General features: G+C 35.9%; 1 protein-coding gene across 3 annotated transcripts in view; it reads left to right on the top strand.

Annotated features, from left to right (window-relative positions):
• Nucleotides 1-19,469, top strand: part of MMS22L (MMS22 like, DNA repair protein) — an 86,576-nt gene that overhangs the window by 4,515 nt on the left and 62,592 nt on the right. For 2 of the 3 annotated variants that reach the window (NM_001396538.1, XM_025149077.3), the window contains exons 4-11: nt 2,556-2,608; nt 4,219-4,306; nt 4,395-4,572; nt 5,610-5,703; nt 7,645-7,775; nt 12,187-12,300; nt 13,416-13,595; nt 18,916-18,978. In NM_001396538.1, coding sequence (NP_001383467.1) covers nt 2,556-2,608; nt 4,219-4,306; nt 4,395-4,572; nt 5,610-5,703; nt 7,645-7,775; nt 12,187-12,300; nt 13,416-13,595; nt 18,916-18,978 — 901 coding nt within the window. The remainder of the gene's footprint in view (nt 1-2,555; nt 2,609-4,218; nt 4,307-4,394; nt 4,573-5,609; nt 5,704-7,644; nt 7,776-12,186; nt 12,301-13,415; nt 13,596-18,915; nt 18,979-19,469) is intronic. The other variant, XM_046938893.1, reaches the window with a different exon arrangement.

Raw genomic sequence — 19,469 nt, forward strand, 5'->3', positions numbered from 1 at the left:
ATATAATTGAGGTTGTCTTTTGAAGATTTAAAGTCCTTTTTTCGTGCAAAAGAAAAAGTGGAGGTTATGAGTTAAATATTTTAAATACTCCATGCAGCACTTTCTTCAGTTGTTAGGATTAGAGTAGCTTCAGCAATCTCTTAGGATACAGTTACTCAGTGTTTGATTAATTCACTGTCGGTATTTAGTCTGGTCAGTGCAAATACACAGATCACCAGTAATCATCTTTGCCTACTGATAATCCTCAGGATATACAGCACACAGAGAGGATGGATGGAAGAGGCTTTTTTGTGATTCGACAAACGTGTGATATATTCCACCATTCCCTTAATTGTAGTAGATCTTCCATCCCTTTAGAGTATGGCCAAGGGCATCATGTGAAATGTCATTAATGAAGTCTGGCTATTGAAACATGATGGCATAGATGGCAGATTTACTCGTTTGGCTGTGGTTTAAAACATGTAATGAAGCAGCTAGGATAACTTAGTTATAAGTAACACCCTATCCCTTTTAGTATCCAATCTGATCTGTGCAGTAACTGTTTGTTGACTTAACATCACTTTGCAGTGAGATAGCAATGTAGTTAATCTCTTGAATGAAATAACTTTTTCTTTGCAATATAAATCCCTTTGTATTTATCTTTGAATTGTAATAGAGATTAATGTAAAAAAAAAAACGAATGAGATATATTATGCCTTAATTTATTCAAGCTGTACATGTTTTAAAAGGTACTGAGCTGGTTGCAGTAATGGATTTCAGCTAACTCTTTGCTATAAGAATTTGGTTGCTAAGCTGTCTTTTGATGTGACAAGTCTCTCTGCAATGATCTTATATCTTTCAGTTCATTTTTTTCAGTTATAAAATGGTATGCTTTCATTTATAGACCATTTGACAACTGAAAGTAGGAAAGCTCCGTTTTCCAATGTAGTGATTGTACATGGAAGATACAAGTTATGCTGATTCTTGAAAACAAGGTGGCTGGGAACAGTTCAACAACACAGATAATATCAATGTTAAAATCCACGCTAGTGGCAACTCAGTAATTTTTTTTAAGTGTCCACAATATTGAAGATTGCTACTTAACATTTGTATAGAATTAATACATAATGATGTAATAGAGCATAACTACAAGTTAAAAACAGTAATTGCGCAGTAAAAAGAACTCCTACCTGTGATTTTTTTCATGTGACTGAAGATGTGAGTCACAAGATTAACAGCTAATGAGCACCAATCTTGGAGATACAAATGCAAAGTGGAATTAGAATTTCTTACTTAAGTTTTCTTTTGTTGTGCTTGTCATGCTCCGTTTGTGATTTTACTTTATGAACTCACTATATTCCTTCTTCTCTCAACTTAGGGGAGTCTTTTTCTATTTACTTCCTTCTGACTGTTTTTAACTTTCAATCTCCAAAGCCCTTTCTTTAAGTCTTCCAGCTTTAGATTTCTTTTCTACGTGATTGAAATAACTGAAAAATTCACACAGAAATTCAGCTTTGATTCTTTCAGCCACTTAGGTGTTTTCTGTTTTTATGTCTTAGGTTGTTTTATACAAGCAAGAAAAAGCTAAGGGGGGTAATTTTAATGGGTGACAGCCTGTTAGTATGCAGGTTACAACCTAAATTTTTTGATCCTTTTGGCCACTTACTAACATTTCCACGAAGTTTAGTTCTCAAGGACGTTTGATGTGCATTGGATTCAGATCTACTGTTCTTGAATCTCTCAGTAGTTGCAGCTTTGACTGTGTAAGAAATGGGTCAGACAGCTCCTTTCTCAATTTATGCAACTTTTTTTTTTTTGCAGTCTGTCTTCTGCTTTTGTGCTTTTTGTGTATTGGGTTTAGTACCATGTTATCTCTCTGGAGACAGTACTTGGAGACCATTTGAAAAGAACAGTTGCTGTGGAATATTGCAGAGTACTTACCTACTTACCTACATTTTTTTTTCTTTATTTTCATTTGCTGTAGTATTTAGTAGTGACTTCTTTAAAAATACTCTTTCCACCCTCCAAAACTAAATTGAGTTTTTAATTTATCTAGACACACTAGTACTCTGCTGTAACTGTTACTGTTAATCCTTTGTGGTTAAGTTAAGCAGTAGACCACTCTGGGAAGGAAGAAGGAAAAACTGCTTGCAGAATTTCATAGTGCTTGTGCACGTGTGCATTAATTTAGCATACATCGAATGTTTGCCATGGGGGCTAAATTTCAGGTTTATCCTGTGATCAAATATAAAGCTGAATGATATTTACAGGGAATGGCTCTAGGATTTTTCTTTCTGTGTTTTTGTTTTTTCCTTTTCCCTGCTACTTGGCTAATTTTTTTGTTGTTACTATATATGTTTTTAAAGAGAAGAAAAAACTCTGTCCACTGTCATTCCTGTGCATTTAGGTGTGTTTGTAGTCTTCCACTAATACCATCTCCCAGGTTACATTTCTGTAAGTTTTTCAGAAATACAAAGAAAGGAATACTTCACTGTTCTATTTAAAACCTTGCTAAAATGTAGTCAAATAACTTCAAACTATATAAGTATTGTAAACTTTTGTATCCTTTTAATTAGGCAACAAATATACAAACTGGAAGACCTAATAGAAATGAATTCTTCTGACTTTGGTAAGTTGAACACATTTCATTTGAAGCAGGGATAAATATCTGACTGCCTTCTCATTATAGAACTGTATTATCACATCTGTTGGCTCACGGTGTGCCACAGAGCAACACACAACCAGCATAAATTGCAGTGTACAAGTGTAGACAACCTAGTGATATATGGTGGTGTGAAAATGGATACTTGACGTAGCAGTGTGGAAATGGTTCCAAATGACTTGCACCAGGTCTGCCTGTTTAGAAAGGTCGATCTTGACCTCACTGACTGTAGTGGGGAATTTTGTATTGATTTGGCTTGAGCTAAGATGTCAATCCTATGTTAGGATTTAGCGAAACTGTTAATGCATTTAATCAGAAATTGAAGCTTGCATCAAAAAAATACTACTAACTATGTTGGTTGTAAAGGTAGTGGTTTGAGACTTTTTAAAATGTAAGCCAAAAGAACACTGGAAAAAGTTAGTACTTAAAACTAACTTTAAAAGCTTAGTTTATAGTAATTTACAGATGTTTAGAGTTATTTACAAATTTGTCTTGGCAGTAGGATTGATGAAATGGGATTGCTACAAAACACTGTGTTTGAATTAAATACTAAGACATGAGTTGCAGTATATTTCGGAAAGATTATTGCAGCCTTGGGCTTATTATAAGTTTGAAGGCTGAATTATATAGGAAGTTGAGAAGTTCAGTAATTACTCAGAAATACACTGTCTGTAGTATCTTCTCAGTACAGATGCTGAGAATACCAAGGTGACTGTCCTTCCCTGGACAGTGCAAAATGTGGCAGAGTTTTTATACTTTACACTTTTCACTGGAGTCTGCTCAAACCCATTTGCTGTTCCCATTTGTTATGCTCTTACCAATGATCACCTCATCCTTAACGAGGCACAATGTTGCAGGCTGACTGAATGCTAGGCATTAGTGTATATGTATTATTAGCTATTTAAATGACTGCATTTAACTTAGCATGCACTAAGTTTAATTTTTCTCTAAGCAGAAAACTACAAAAGAAGACGGGGGAAAGAGGGAGAGAAGGAAGACAAAGTGTGAGACAGCCACAATAGCTAGATAAAAGTATACTGAGCTGCAAGTGAAAGGCGGGATACGTGATAGTGAATGAAAGACCCTTAGCTTTGTACATCTTAAGGCACTGTTCATCAGTGGAGTGCTTCCCAGGAAGAGAAGTTACAAAGTTAGTTTCTAAATATGTTCATCTGCTTATGAGTTTCCCCAAGAGAAAAAGATGCTGTTGAATTGCTTGACATGTTTTTAGAAGGTCTTTTGGAAGCAGATACGGAGCAGGGCTGTAAGGCTGAGTGATTTCGTCTAGCATTAATTGCTTATCTCTGCCACCTATCCTGAGGGATTGTATGTGATTTTTTTTCTTTATATTTGGGGTATGTGCCTGTGATGATAAGATAAAGTATAGATCACTCTGGCAAGATTGCATTTGGCAAGACGGTGCTTGGAAGTGGCTGTTTGTTACCAGACAATTACCAATTTGACTTCAGTAAAGAGAATGGCATTACAGTGGTCTAGTTTCATTACCGTAGAGAATGCATGATATGTGCGTCACTGTGAGCACATCTGCTTTAAGCTATTGATCTCTTTTACTTTAGGCCAGGCTGCCAACTTGCACTCAGAAGCAGAGAACATCAGACGTCTGTGTATAAACTTCTTGCATTATGTGAAAGTTTTCATCTTCAGGTGAGACTTGTGCACTATTTACTTATGTACTAAGCTTTGTGTAGCTGTTCCTTATCCATATTCTCATTGTATGTCTGTGTTTATTCAGGTATCTGGAGCCCCCTAAAACAGAAAATGATGGAGTGCTCCACCCATATGAGGAACTAGAAGCACAGTTCCCATCACTGTTGGTGGAAGAGCTTCATTCTTTGACCCTGCACATTGGTCACCTTTGTGAGCTCCCTAGTAATGTCCTGGCAGCATTTACCATTCAACATCAAGCAAAGGTTGATGACTTTTATAGTTGTAAATTTATTTTGTAAGAGTATGTGTTCAGTTTGATGAATTTTGTCTGAATAGGAGGTAATCTTTCTTCAGAATGTTATTGAAATTGATTTTTACTTTCTTCACTTTTCATATTATAAACTCAGTGCCATTCCATTCTTGGCCAGCACAGCTAATGAGCTTTGGGTTTTATGTTGTTTTTTTAAAATTTATTTTTGCTTTATAGCTTTTAGAATTCTTCCTGCAATATACAAATAGTAATATAGATAAATAAGTAGGCTTGAATTAGTGTAGCTTGTTTAAAAAATTCCTTCATAATGCCTAGAATTTCTGAGCTTCCAGTAGGAGGGGCAGTTTTTAAAAAATACGATCTGAAGCATAATTTAGAATAGGAAATGATCATGCATATGAAGAAGAAAAGTGCAGGCATGGAAGTCATACCGTATTAAATGCATGTAAAATACACACCTCTAAGGTGTGTGTGTGTGTGTGTGTGTGTGTGTGTGTGTGTGTATGCTTATAGTAACTAATGCTTTTGAGAAGAAAATTTCCAGAAATTTCAATCTTTAGATTGCATAAACTCATATCTGGAGAGAAATGATCCATCAAGAAGCAACACTGTGAATCTTTCTGTCCGCTTAGCTTGTCAGTAGGGCTTCTGATGAAAGAAACAGCAATCTTTAAAGAAGACAATAGTGAAATTTTGGAATTACTTCAAAAGCATATTTTATTTTAGCAATCTGTGTGCTACCTAATATTTTACTTGAAAAGTATCAAGACATTGTGTTTAAATTATGGTTTAGATCATATTAAATACTTCACAGACATTCTCCATAGATAGGATTAATTGTCATGAAGGCATTTGTTTTTTCCCTTTGACTGAATGGCCTGTGTATATTTGTAGTTTGTTTGTTCGTGTATATCAATAATGTTAATTGCAGGCAAAATATATGCCCGTTTGCACTAAGTCTTAATGCAACATCCAAAATGCACTAAAAAATCATTACAAGTAAATAAGCTTGTGTATTTGTTATCACAGATCTTTCCTCCATCATGGCACTTACTACATCTCCATTTGGATATTCATTGGCTAGTGCTAGAAATTCTTCATGTACTAAGTGAAAAAATGATGAGTAAGTATGCAGGGCTTTTTTTTTTAAAACTTGTTTATGTTGTTATTTCTATTTTTTGTCTGAATTCATCCAGAATAATTTATTACTTTCAGTAATTTTTTTTGAGCATCACTATATTTAATTGTCTAAATTGAAATTTGGTGAAGGCAGTTTTTCCATTTCAAATCTTATGAAACATGTTGGTCTGTGCATCCTTTTTTTCATTGTGCTACAAGTCTATGTGATTAAACTGTCCTTCGTATAGCTCAAATGCAACAAAATAGTATTTGGAGTTTATTATTTTAATCAAAATTTTGTTTTCAGTTATTGCTTACAGTGTACTTAATGTCAAGACACCTTTTGACATTGCAAATAAAAATACATTTTGCAGATTTACAATGTATAATAATGAACAGTAAACAAATGTATGAGATGTTTCAAAGGATGGACCAGAACAAAAAATATAGAGCAGAGAATCCACGTTGCTAACCATGTATTCCACTAAGAAGATACTGGGCAAAGGAAGAGGCCTTTAGAGGTCTTTGTTTAAAAAAAACAAAACCAACCAACCAAAAAATAATAATTATAATGGTTTTTTAAAAGAGGAGAAAGTTTGGTAAGATATTCATAGAAACTAAAGAAAAAAAAATCATAGAATGCAGTCATAGAACATTCAGGTGGCTGAAGAAGAATTGTTCAAATACAGAACAGGACATTATGATTTTCTTTGTGAAAATTATGTATATTATAGATCATTTCCATGCTAGCAAAATCACAAAAAAATGTGTTTTCTCCTATAGATGGTCCCACTGCAACAAAAGCTTTCTCATTATATAATTATCTAAAAGTTCCATATAAGAATTGCAATAGTTGGAGTAACACTGAGATCTGGAGAGAATGCACTGTGTGTTTGGGCAAAGTAACGATATCAAAACTGAACACTTAGATTAGCTTTTTTTGGCTTTGAGTACAGTCACAATATTGCTTTCCTGCATCTTTGTCATTTCTCCATGCCTGCATTGCTGGATAATGCATGGATTGGCTGTTCTATGAACTTACAAGTTTCTTTCATGACTGATTGGGATAACGTTTTTTCCTTTTCTGGGGGGCTTTTGGAGAAGGGATGGGCAGACTTCTGCAGGTCACGTCTCTTCCAGAATTCTATATTTAATTCTAGGTAAAGTTCAGAGTAATAATATAGTAATTCATTTCTGTAAATGAAAGCTCATGCTTTTTAACAACAAAATTCACTAGTCAAGGCATGTCTGCATGTATTATTCTATCATGTATTCTACGTACCTTGCTGAATTCTTTAGGTTCTCATCTTGTTCAGTTAAGTATGCTGAATGGAAACTTCACACCAATGGCAAGGTACTGGATGCAGGGTTTCACCCTGCATTTCCAAGAATAAACTACAGACTCATTCTACATATCTTCCCTTCCACTGATGTCAAGGGAGTTGTACTATTGGAAAGCTTGTAAGATAAGATCTTACTGCCTCTTAACTTTACCATTTTATCTCTGTTAATGTCTACAAATGCTCAAGTTGGAATATGATCATGTCAGCTTTTTACATCAACACATCCTAAAGAAAGTGTTAGACCTCTCTAGAATTGTTTGTCATCAACTTGTATATCTGCAAAACATGTCATGATTTCAGAACGTGCACACTGGCACGTTACAAAGGGGAACCTGCAGTTAAATAAACCCTAATTTCCCTGAAAAGCTGTGCCAATAAAAGGCTAAAAATGCCAAACCTTTGGACTATCAACTGGAATAATTTTAGACGTGAGTGTAATGAAGAAATTAGCTTGAATTTATAATGGACAGACATTTCTAGATGAGTTGGTAAATTAAAATTACGTACAACTTAGCAAACCAATTCTAAGGTAGCTTAGGAAACAAAAATCCTTTCTAGACTAAATAGATCTAATTTTCTTTGTTTCTTTTTTTTTTTTTTAGGGCAAGTTGTATATGCTAACCATTTCATAAATCTAACTGGGGAGAATTTAACCAATATCAGTTTATTCGAAACACACTGTGAAAATCTGATATCTGATTTAATAAGCTTGTCCATCCAGAAGTACACCAAGGTAACTTATTTCCTATATATAGAACATGGACAGTTATATGTTTCCCAACAGAAGCATCTGAATTAGATATTGTACCAATGCAAAGATGACTTCTTACTGCTAAGTTTTAAATGTTACGTATGGCTTAATATCTCCATGTTTTAAAGAGTGTTATTTGTTAAGAGCTCAAATTGTGTTATATTTATTCATGACCATCTGGCAGTTGAATGAGAGAGAAGTATTGAAATGCACTGTGTACGGAGCAGAAGTGAGTGCCACATTTCATAAGTTCAGTGTTCCAGGTTCAATGCCAAACATGGCACAGTCTAAAAGGTTTAGAGATATAGATACAAAAAAAAAAAAAATCTTTTCAACCCTTTCAACAGGAACAAAAAAAAAAAGCTGTAATCCTGGCAGTAAGCTAACTGGACACTTAAAGCGTGTCATACTGCTGTTTGTTATAATGCTTCTGTTTCTACAACCTCGTCTTTCTTTTACAGCTCTTCTACGTTTGTCAAGGGAAAACTTGTCCTCCTTTTTTCTTTCATTCTCCAGTTGCAATGTTTTTCTTTCTTGTTTTGAGGACTCAAGGCTACAAAGTTTCGATAGCCAGTAGGAGCTGTGCAGTCTTGTTTGACAGTGTCATTATGAAACCTGGTTTAGATCAGCACTTGTGAGCTGTGAATGCAGGACTGAATCGTATAATTTATGTTTTCATGGTACAAAAACATGAAAAATGGAGTCCTCCTTCTTTCATAATGCTGTTTATGGGGTTGGGGGGAAAATGGCTACAGTAGCATTTATAAATTCTTTTGAACCGTCTCTCTGGAAAGTTTTCTTACCTTTTAAAATTAGTTTTGATTTATTACATTATCAGATAGCACTACAACCTCTTCCTCCATCAAAAAACCAAGTAAATGAGTGTAAATTTGTAAAGGAGGATTTGAGTAGTATCTGTTGACTATTGTGCTTGATGGTAGCCTGTGGAATGTCAGATATTTAAAATGACAGATTGATCCTACTTCCACAGAGCCACATAACAGAGAAGGTTGTTATACCATGATGTTTTCTTCATCTCTCCCTAGGCTTGGGCTGCGTATCTTGAGCTACTTCTATTCAAGATTAATTTCTCAAGTGGAATTTGGACTTGAGCTGGTGCCTCCTCTAGTATGCATTTGGTTCTATAATCAAGCAATGAATATAATATTCTTCAAAATTCTGACAGGGCAACCTTGGATATACGTACAGACTGGGGAACAAGAAGCTGGAGAGCAGCCATGTGGAAAGGGATCTGGGGGTCCTGGTTGCTTGCAAGTTAAATATGAGTCAGCAAGTGTGCCTTGGTAGCCAGAGGGGCCAGCTGTACCCCCAGGTCTGTGAGGCCCAGCACTGCCATCTGTGTGAGGGAAGAGATTGTACTGCTCTGTTCTGTGCAGTGCAGGCTTGGGTGCCACAATTAGTGGAAGGACATAAGAACTATTAGAGAGCATACAAAAGAAGGCTATAAAGGTGGTGAAGGTTCTGGGGGGCAAGATGGTGGCTGAGGTCCCTTGACTTGTTCAGACCAGAGCAGAGGAGGCTGAGGGGTGGCCTCACGGCAGCCTGCAGCTCCTCACAGGGAGTGGAAGCGCTGAGCTCTGCTCTTGTGACTGTGACAGGACACAAGGGAAGGGCAGGTTGGAGGTTAGGGAAAGGCTCTTCACCAGAGGGTGGGCGGTGGGCATGGTAAAGGCTGCCCATGGCAGGGATCAAGGCCCCTAGATGCTGGAGCTGAAGGAGCATCTGGACTGCACTCAGACAGAGGATTTGAATTTTGGGTAGACCTTGGTGGAGCCCAGAGTTGATCCTTGTGAATCCCTTCCAGCTCAGGGTATTCTATGAAAACTGTTGAAAACACAACTGAGACCCATAATGGATGTCAGCTCACTGACATATCAATAAGCTTTGCAACAAGCAAAGCTCATAACATTTGTTAGTATTCTTAAAAGAAGGCACATGAGCACCCATCTTTTATACTCATGTTTTCAAATCTGTATCTTGAACTGCTACAATGTCAAGACACTTGACATACTCAGCCCATTGTGCCCTGCGATACATTAGGCAGAGAAAAAATATTCCTGGAAGTCTATTCTATTCCCAGCAGTGCATCCTTGGTACCACACCTGTATTGTCCCAGGAATAAACCGGTTTGTGGTTATAGCTATTCCTACCAAGTTACTGAACTTGCGAGAGAAGATATACGCTATTCCTGAGCCAAACAATGTCTCATTTATACTTTGTCTATCCAATGTCTATACAGTGTCTTGCTTTGGTAGTACTAGTCATACTCTATCTTGGTCAGATGTAGCACATCTTACAGAAGAGATCCTGCTAGCCTGTAGAAAAGCACAGTAGGTGCAAGCTTTTGCAGCAACTGGCACTCATTATAAAATGTTTGATAAGTTGGATACCTAATATTTCCATAAAATTCCCATGTGTTGGAGTACATCTGCAGTAGTTTCTTTTCAAAGGGATCTTTTTTCTGATGAGTCAACCAGAGCACTTTTGAGACTGCTTCAGTTTTGGGAATTTAGCAGTTAAACAATTAATTTTTGATAGACTTTAGTGGCCTAGCTGATGTTTATTCTCAGATAATATTTGCCTAAAATTAATTCAGATTACTGAGGGATTCCCATAACAGATGCTTAGCTAGAAGCACAGAGAGACATAGGTGCTGGAAAAACTCTAAGTAGCAACTGTGGAATGTGAGCAATGTAAGTATTTATAATATTTCAGACTTGGCCTCATGTGGTTCATAAATTGACACTAGAATCCACTCTGACAATTTCGTAGGTTAAACAAGATTCTTTAGAGAGAGAAAAACAAATTACCACACCTATTTATAAATCTGAGTTCTTATTTAGATTTAAGTGTTACAGTATTTAAAACTATTCTGAAGTACTTTAGGGAGGAACAATAAATAAAAATTCTGCATACTTATAGAATGTTGTAAGGGTTTGAAACAGAAGTTGGGACTATTGATGATATTCTTCGTCTGAATATGTGGGTTTTAGTCATTCATTCTCACTTCTGTAACATCTCTGTCACAGTGCTGCTACTGTTATTGGCTTTGTGTATTTTGATTTAATTTTTCATTTTCACTGTTAGGTTGCCAAACCTGAAATTAGTTTAAGTACCAGTGTCATAAAAGTACAGTTCAAAATGAATGGATCAGAAAGAGCAAGAGGATATAAAAACCCAGTTTCAGCATATCTGATTTAGGTATCTAGGAATTAGTTGGCTGGTCATCCTAGGCTTCCTTTATTTGTCAGGAAAGTATAGCAGAAGTTTCTTCCTCCTGTGGTGAGTTAGATGAATAAGTCTCTCTAGGTGCTGTTCCTCTCTTTAGAAGGGTGTGGGCTTGTTATTCAACTTGAGTACTGATTGTTAAGCAATAGACTGAGTGTAAGCTGGTTTGTCTTACTCTTTTCTTACTACATTTCTGGCATTTTGACCCTGCTGAAGGAATTATGCCATTTAAGCAATGTTTTTCCTCACTGTTTTTGCTACCTCTGAACACAGCTCAGTAGATTCATAAGTCCTAAGACAGAGTAAGTAAAAGTTATGTCTGTACTATGATTATTTCAAATACATTGCTGTTAGGTCTTAAAAAACATTGAAGTGTAGGGAGAATTTTCATGCATTTAGCATTTTCTTTAGTTGTTTTGCTTATTTTGTTTCACAATTCAGGGAATATAAAACTGAAAGATGAATCACAAGAAGAATGGTTTGCATTTGACATGCATCAGTCGGAGTGAATTTTGTTAAATATGGAATAGTAATCAAATAACATACATGACTTGAAATATGCTGTTTTCTGCATGTTAAAAGAATGCCTTGCAGTAAATTTACCAAAAAGCAGATTCTGTGAAATGTTGTGGGAGCATTAACATCCTCATACCAACAAAAACATATTCTACTAGTGTTATGCCTAGTCATTAAGGATTTTTCAGTTAAAAATAGCAGCAATAATAGCTATTAAATCATTTTAAATCCTTTTCTTATCTTTCCAGTGACATCAAGAAAATATAATCATTTTTCTCTTTTCCATACTGTCAGACAATGAATCAGTTTTTATTGCAATTCCTTTTCATTTAGGCCTCAGAAACCCTGTTTTCTTTAGATTAAATAAAGTTTGAAGGCAGCTTAGAAGAAACTTAGAAATAGTACAATCTATAATGTATGTAAAATTAGGAAAAAGTGTTTTATTGCATGAAATACATATTTTGGCTGTTAATGGAATGATATACTTTCTAGTCTGTAGCTGTAGCCATGTTATTTAAGTGCAAAAAATAAACAAACCCAAATCAAGCCCCACACCAAAACCAGAGGAAATAAACAGCTTCAGAAATTACACTTCTCTGAAAAAATGTTTTGTGTAATTCTCTTTAAGGTGAGACCTTCTGAGGCTCTTACTAGTCACCATTATCCCTGCAACTGCATTAAGGAATTGTGGATTCTGCTTATTCAGCTGCTGGGCTTCAGAAATAAAGGATCTCAAACAGAGGTAATGGAAGAATGTTGTTACAGATGCATGCATGTTACAAACGCAGTGCATTTGCCAAACGTTCCCAGACTGCTGTGAATGCACTAGTTCACATATCTGATGATAAAACTAAGCTTCATTTTTTCCTTGAGAACTGCATGCTCACTGTGATGCTTTAGGCCACATTCTTTAATGTGCATCAAGTCTCTAGGTTTTGCAGTATGCTGTTTCATTATGACTTAAGGTACTGTTAAGGAGTTCTTGTTGTGCTAAGGAAAACAAACAAACTGGACATTGTATAATAGTACATAGTGAAAAAGAAAACATTTACCCGCTTTTTAAAATCATTATTTTGCAATTTGTGTTATATCATATAACAATTCATTGCTGGGTGCTAGAAAAAGTAGATCAGTCAGATCAATGATCCATCTAGCCCATGTTTCTGTACTTGGTGCCTATACTTCAACTATCTGTAAAAGAACAGCCTGGTTTTTGATGCTTGTAATTGTGGTTTCACCCAACTGAGGTGGGTAAAGTGTAAGTGCAAAGAGGTCCCAGAAAGCTTCTGTATAATTAGGGAATATAAAGACAGGCTGAGAGAGGGCCTAATATGCTATAGATGGGGATCTGAGCCAGAGGTAATCAATTTATCAGTGCTGGAAGAGGCTGACTTTATAACAAGTCATCTAAACCTCAGTTTACTGTCTTCGAGGCTGATTCTCTCCCATCTACTACTAGCTTTCCCTTTGTTAGGTTAGTCTGTGGCTAAGAGTTTTTCAAAAACCTGTTGTATAAAGTCTTCATTAAAGAACTTTAATTTTTCTGAGAACAAAGTTAATTGATTCAGTCTGTACATTGTCATTCCAGCTGCTTGTAACTTTGTGAGGAATCATATCACATTCTTCCTTGTGACCAAATCTTTTAGTTTCACATTGATTTCTACTACTAAGAGCATCCTATGGTAGAGGAAGAGCATGTAAGATAGTTGCAGGCTTTCTCTGATAATATTTTCTTTAAATGATTGTCATATTGCTTGTTCTCTGTAAAAAATGAAATGATTGTTACAACAGTATTGTAGAAAACGTTCACGTAGCCTTTAATAACACATTTCTAATTTACTTTTACATTTTCTCCAGTGTTTCTGGAGCTTGGTGAACAAAAAGCTAAAGAGCATCTTTGAAAGACCAAGTAGTTCTGAAAGCATGTCTGTTTTTGGAACAACTCAGTGTAAAGATCCATTGAGTTTTAGCTTATGGATTGTTACTCATCTGGCGTCGCTCTACCAGTTTGATCGTAATGGAAATCTAGAAGAGAAGGTGGGTATGCTCTTTCCTAAATACCTGAAAGTTGTAGTATTTTATTTAGATCTGCAACTTTGCTTGCTTTTTTTGTTGATAGAATACATTTTGTGTTATAATAAAGGAATTTTCTCATTTGTTTAAGAAAGAGCCTGTTAATGTTGATAGTATTAACGAGCACTTTATACAAGTCACTAAGCATTCCAGCAGCTCTTGACATCTTTTTGTTAAACGCTAGGTATTCAGTAGATTACTGTATTAAGGAAACTTGGTCTGTACTAATTACTAGATCACTGTAAGATGTTTTAAGACCCTCTGACAGTATCATAAATGTTTCACGGAGTTTGCTGTTTTACGGGCTGAGTACATTAGATTGTACTGTAAGAAGTATAAACATTAAACATTGACTGTGCAATTGATATTATCTCTTTCTAAAAAAGAAAACAAAAAGGTAGCTCTGCTCTGGAGAAATTCTAATATAGTTAATTTTTATTTCATATTGGTATGTTGAGGTGCAGTATATGCATATGTAGTGTAATCTCTGTGAATATCTGATACTAGATACTGTTTCAAGTTTCTGGTAGAAAATTTCAAGACATTTGCCCTTAGGACATAGTCTTAGCTTTTCCTACCATTTAGAACACAGTTATGAAGTTCTTTTCCATGGATTTCATTGAGGGATTTGATGTTACCATATGCTCTGTGAAAGTAGCAGTGCTCTCTAGACGAAACCTGCACATGCCATTCTTATGTTTGTTAAGATGTACGTGGGGCTATGCTTGGTACTGATGCATGAAATTCCTGCATGGCCCTCACTCTAGTTTTCTTGATCCTTCTTTCAGTATTATGCTCTGATATTCGTCCTGCCTAGTTTTAACTTTGTAATCATTAATTTGGAAGGAAATAGGCACTTGCTGAGAGGCAATTCATCCATCTTGAGAGGTATGAAAGCTGCCAGTTTTCCTTAACTGACTATAAAGGGAGCTGAATAGAAGCTAAAGAGGTAGCTGAGGACCCAGCAGTGTAGTTTTGTTTTGTTTGTTCTACATGCCAGCAGAACTTCACCAGTTTCCTAAGCATCAGCTCTGTATTTCTTACAGAGTGTGTTTTATTATTTGTAATTTAATTATGTCTGTTAAAGGGATGTGACACATGTGGTTTCTCTGTTAAAGTATTTTCCAAGATACTGAAAATGATTCTCATTTTGACATAGGATGAAACATTAAAACCTTGAAAAGGGTTTATGAACTGCAGAACTACAAAAAGGGGGGAGACAGATTAAAATAAACAGATCAACTGGCATGATAAGTTTTTGGTAACTTAAAGCGACTGTTTGATCTTTTAATTTTATAAAAGCATTTGTATATAAACAGTGTAGGAATGAAAAAGTTAAAATGTTAAATTTAAACATCCAATTGTAGATCACGTCTGACTGTTATACTGAAGGTTGTCTCAACCTTTCATTGCTTTTGTTCTGTTATTATGGTACCGGGCCAGGGGTGGCCACAGTCCATAGTGTGTTTCAGAGAAATGTTGAGAAGATAGAATTACTACGCTCTGTGCCTGTTAAAGGAACTTAAATGGAGAGGAAAGGTTATTTCCAGGTTGAATGCAGAAACTACTGCGTCACTTATCCTATGTTTCTTATTTTTATGCCCCAATCAGAATGCAGTGATACTGTTTACTTTGATCATTGTTTTTTTCCTCTGTCTCTTGTAGTGATATATACCGTGTATTTAGCCTCGTGAGAGATTATTTTTTGCCCAAGGCACTATGTTATTTAAATAAGCCAAGCAGACATAGAATGGAAAAAGGATTCCTGTTGTTCTTATTTTAAAGTAGGAATCTGAGATGCAGCAACAGAAAGGGATTTGCCCAAGATTAAACAGTATTTTTTTTTTTTTACCTTAGAGCCCACCTAGGATAAGAGAATTTCCAAGTCCAAATTTGTAAATCACAAGACCGTACTGTAAATGCTTTTCTTGATGTTTCTCATGCTCTTTATGTTCAAACTGTTAGCTGTACTTGACATTTCTCCGAAAGTGGTTGTGAGTTTGTCCAGGGGTCCCTGTTCTCTTAAGTGCTATTGATGATTACAAAAAGAAGTAATCAGAAAGAACAGTACACACCACAAGAACGTAACCTGTCATAAATAGTTGTGTAAATAGTAGACTGTAATCATTTCCTTTTTTGTTGTTTCTGAAATGTATCCTCTAACATTCTTTAGAAGTAGGATTAAAGCAGTCCCCGATACAATTCTTTTTAAACAAGTGGAATTACATCAGAACTTAACATTGTCCTGTTTTGTTGGTTAAACATCTGACGTGATAGCTTTGTGGCACACGCTTTCTTTTAATTAACTGTGATCAGATGTGGGAGGGTAATGTGTCATAATGATGGTTATTCATGTGCTTCATAGCAAGAATTGCCTCTAAGCCTATGTCATCTGTAGAAGATTTTCAATTTTTTAATGTGGACTGCATGGCCTTAAGGTTATTATGAAAGCTTTTAAAATTCTAAATAGGTTTCAGACTTGCTTCTTTTTATTTTTCCCCTTTAGCTCATATAACGTAATTTCAAATATGCAGTGATTCATATATATTGAATATATAATTCATACACATGAAACCACTTTTAAAACTAGGAAATTTTGACCAGGCTTTCTAGATGCTGTTTTCTGGGGAAAGTACAGTATATACCTCTTTCATAAACCCCACATTGAGGTCCTACCTCACTATTCTGAGAAGCAGGATTTAAAATCCAGGTGGGAACTGGTGAGAAAAATCCCTGCTTGTGAACATTGCGGGGGTCAGTTTCAATGTACTGTGGACTAAGGAAATATAGGCAGAATTACTTGAGGCTAAGAATTCTTGCCTTTGAATGATTTGAAATGACTACGTGGCAAGATATGCAAACATGGACTTCCAACTGAGAAGCCTGGTATGGATCTTCTGGGTAGCAAAATGTTAGTCTCTGTAGAAGCTTCTCTCAGAGAAGCCAGAGGGCCTCGGTCTTAGGAGCAGTTTTACACACTCCAGGGTCTGCAGGTCCTGCTGATTTTAGGGTTCTTTGAGAGTAGAGGGAGGGATATGGTAAGCCAGCAGGTAAAAGATGCAGATTCTACATATTCTCTGAGAAAAGTGGATTTCAAACAGTTGCTATGCCATATTGCCAGAGTAGCAGAGAATACTGTTAGGATGTAAATTTACTGAGATTTGAATGAAACATCTGTTAAAAGATAGAGACAAGTGAAGCTAAAAGAAAAGTGCAGCAGGTTGTTGTGCTGCTCTTTCCTGAATCTGAGTTGAACCTGAGTGTGATTTTTATAATCAATTCCAGTTGGTGACAAGAGTTTGCCGTAGATTACTCCAGAATTCTGTATGGTGACCTCTGTACTGCAACTGAGCTGGAACTTTGCCTATAAACACCTTTTTGTATAAATCATGTGTCCTTGGGCTATGGAATTACTAAAAGCATGCTCTGAGCAGGCTGCTCCAGATAACTGGTGGCCTCATAGCCATTTGGCGTGATTGCTTTAGTATCTTTTTATCTCTGAAAATCTGGCCTTTGAGCAGTCAAGTAGTTTCACTTGGAGTTTGCAGTAGATGCTGTAGATAATTGCATAATATCAGTTCTTAAAATATAGCAGTCTAAATACAAAGCAGAGATGTGGTGATCACTCCTTCTGACAGGGTCTTAACTGACATAGACTTTGGCATCAGTAATAGCTTTCTAATAGTCCTCTTTACCACCTGAGATATGGTACACCATTTGCTGTTCTAGTGCAATTATTTGTGCCCCTGTTCTGTCATCTCAGTCAGGCCCTCCTCCTGTTTTTATTCTTTCTTTTCTGTTAGTGCTCTGGGTTAGGTCACTGGATCAGTTCACACCAGGTCCTACAAGCGGAAGAACCAGAGCAACTGACAAGTGGAATGTTGTGAATGTGAGGGCAGGATGAGAAGGAAGCAGTGGGAGATCTTAATTGATCTTAATTGATACTGCTGAAGTTTCTGAATTACTAAATCAGAGCTGTAGTGTAACTTCATGCAGGTCTGTTCCTTTATTCGTATTTGTCCTGTAAACAGTCTCGATAACATCAGCAGCTTTTCAGTGTATTCCTTTTTCTTTTTCCACAGTGCAGAAGCATAAATCCACGAAGTAGTCAAATCATGTAACATAAGTGTTATATCTCTCTTTCTTAAAGTTGGCCTTAAATTCTCTCTGTACAGTTAGAAATTCTATGTAAAATTGTCACCAAGTCATGGTATTAACTAGAGTAGTCAGTAGCAGAGGAAAGCAGGGGACAATAGCATTTCTGCTGGAAAGTAGTTATTTCCATTACCGAAGCATACGATACTCTTTATCTTAAGCCCTGTACAGACATTTAAAGGACAGGTATCTGCAAAATAATTTGTAAGGTTTAACAGTTGCAATAGTGGAGATAGTAAGGCAGGACAAATGATGAAAGTACTACATTCATGCATCTAGATAATCAACACAGGCTGTTTACATAACTGAGTGTAAGAGGTGATTTTTGGTACTCCTGGGTGATCTGGTGATCTAGTTGTAGCTGAGAATTGTAAATGTGTTGGCTTGGTTGCCTTTTTTTGTTTTTGTTTTTTTCTTGGGAAATGATCTTACTTATAAAACCATGTACCCTTTTCCACTTTCCCTAAGTACTTTTTTTTTTAATATACTTTTCCATGCTAATCTTCTACTTCAGTAGCATGGTCTAGTTGATTCAAATTAATAGTTCTCTCTTCCCAAGATGGAAAATATGGATTATGGGCTATATTTGACCTACCCTGTATTGTTTTTTCGCTATCTAGATCCTTACTATCTGGCCATTTTCAATTGGACTTGGATTTTAGAATAGGAAAAATGAGTTAGAAGTAGTTTTTTCCTGGAAAAACAAGAAAAGTAAAATTGTGCCTTTTTCTTACCCTTTATCTGTTCCTTTTTAGAGATTGCTAAATGCGCACATTTCAAGACTTGTTTACTAATTGTATTAATTGAAAATGCCGTTTTACTTCTTTACTAGAAGTGAAGGTTGGAACTGCAGATGGGCCGCATAAATCTGTTAAAATAGCATTATTCTGGGTTTTTGTTGCTTTGTTATTGTTATTTCAGGTTTTTTGTTTGTTTTTGAGGCCTAATTTTTAGGTCAGGTAACAATTATATTCATAAAATGGAATTCCTGTTTTTAGTCGTGACTACAGTATGCTGTCATGAAACAAAATATTTCTGTAAATCTCTTGCCTTCTTATTTTTGTTATTATATAATGATTCTTGTAAGATATACCAGTGCTAGTTCATGCTGATATTCATTATTTTTCAGAAACAGAAGGAATCCAATTGGAAGTTTGTGGAAGAACTCCTTAAAAATTCCATTGGTGCTCAAGTAAGTGTGTAAAGAAAGAAAAAATGAATAAGGGAAGTGTCAGGGTTGCTTTCTGGAAAAGACAGTGCATGAAACAAAGACCAAATACCAAGTGTATTTTTTGAGTTCTAGTATATTTATCACAGGTAAATGAAAATCCTATAACAGTATACAGTGCCCTCCTTGTTAGCAGTTAGACTTTCTTTTAAGTGGTTGTGCTCAATGCTAAATTGTCAGATAAAGGAAAAAGATAATTATCCTGGAAGGGTAGGTATATGGTTACTCAGACAAGATGTATTCAGAATAAGAACTGGATGCTTAGAAAATGTAAACCAGATATTGAATGTAAGGATATCAAGTTGAAGAGACATGATGAGGGAGATAGTCAGCTGCATTGAAAATTCAGCTATATCCTCATCACAGCAGGAAGGTGACTTGCCTTGCTGAGCAATTTGTCTTACAGGCTTGAATCAAACTCTTACTGATAAGGTTCTAGTTTCTGAGCACTCATT

This window comes from Gallus gallus, chromosome 3, assembly GCF_016699485.2.
Source record: "Gallus gallus isolate bGalGal1 chromosome 3, bGalGal1.mat.broiler.GRCg7b, whole genome shotgun sequence".
In the NCBI taxonomy this organism is placed as follows: Eukaryota; Metazoa; Chordata; class Aves; order Galliformes; family Phasianidae; genus Gallus; species Gallus gallus.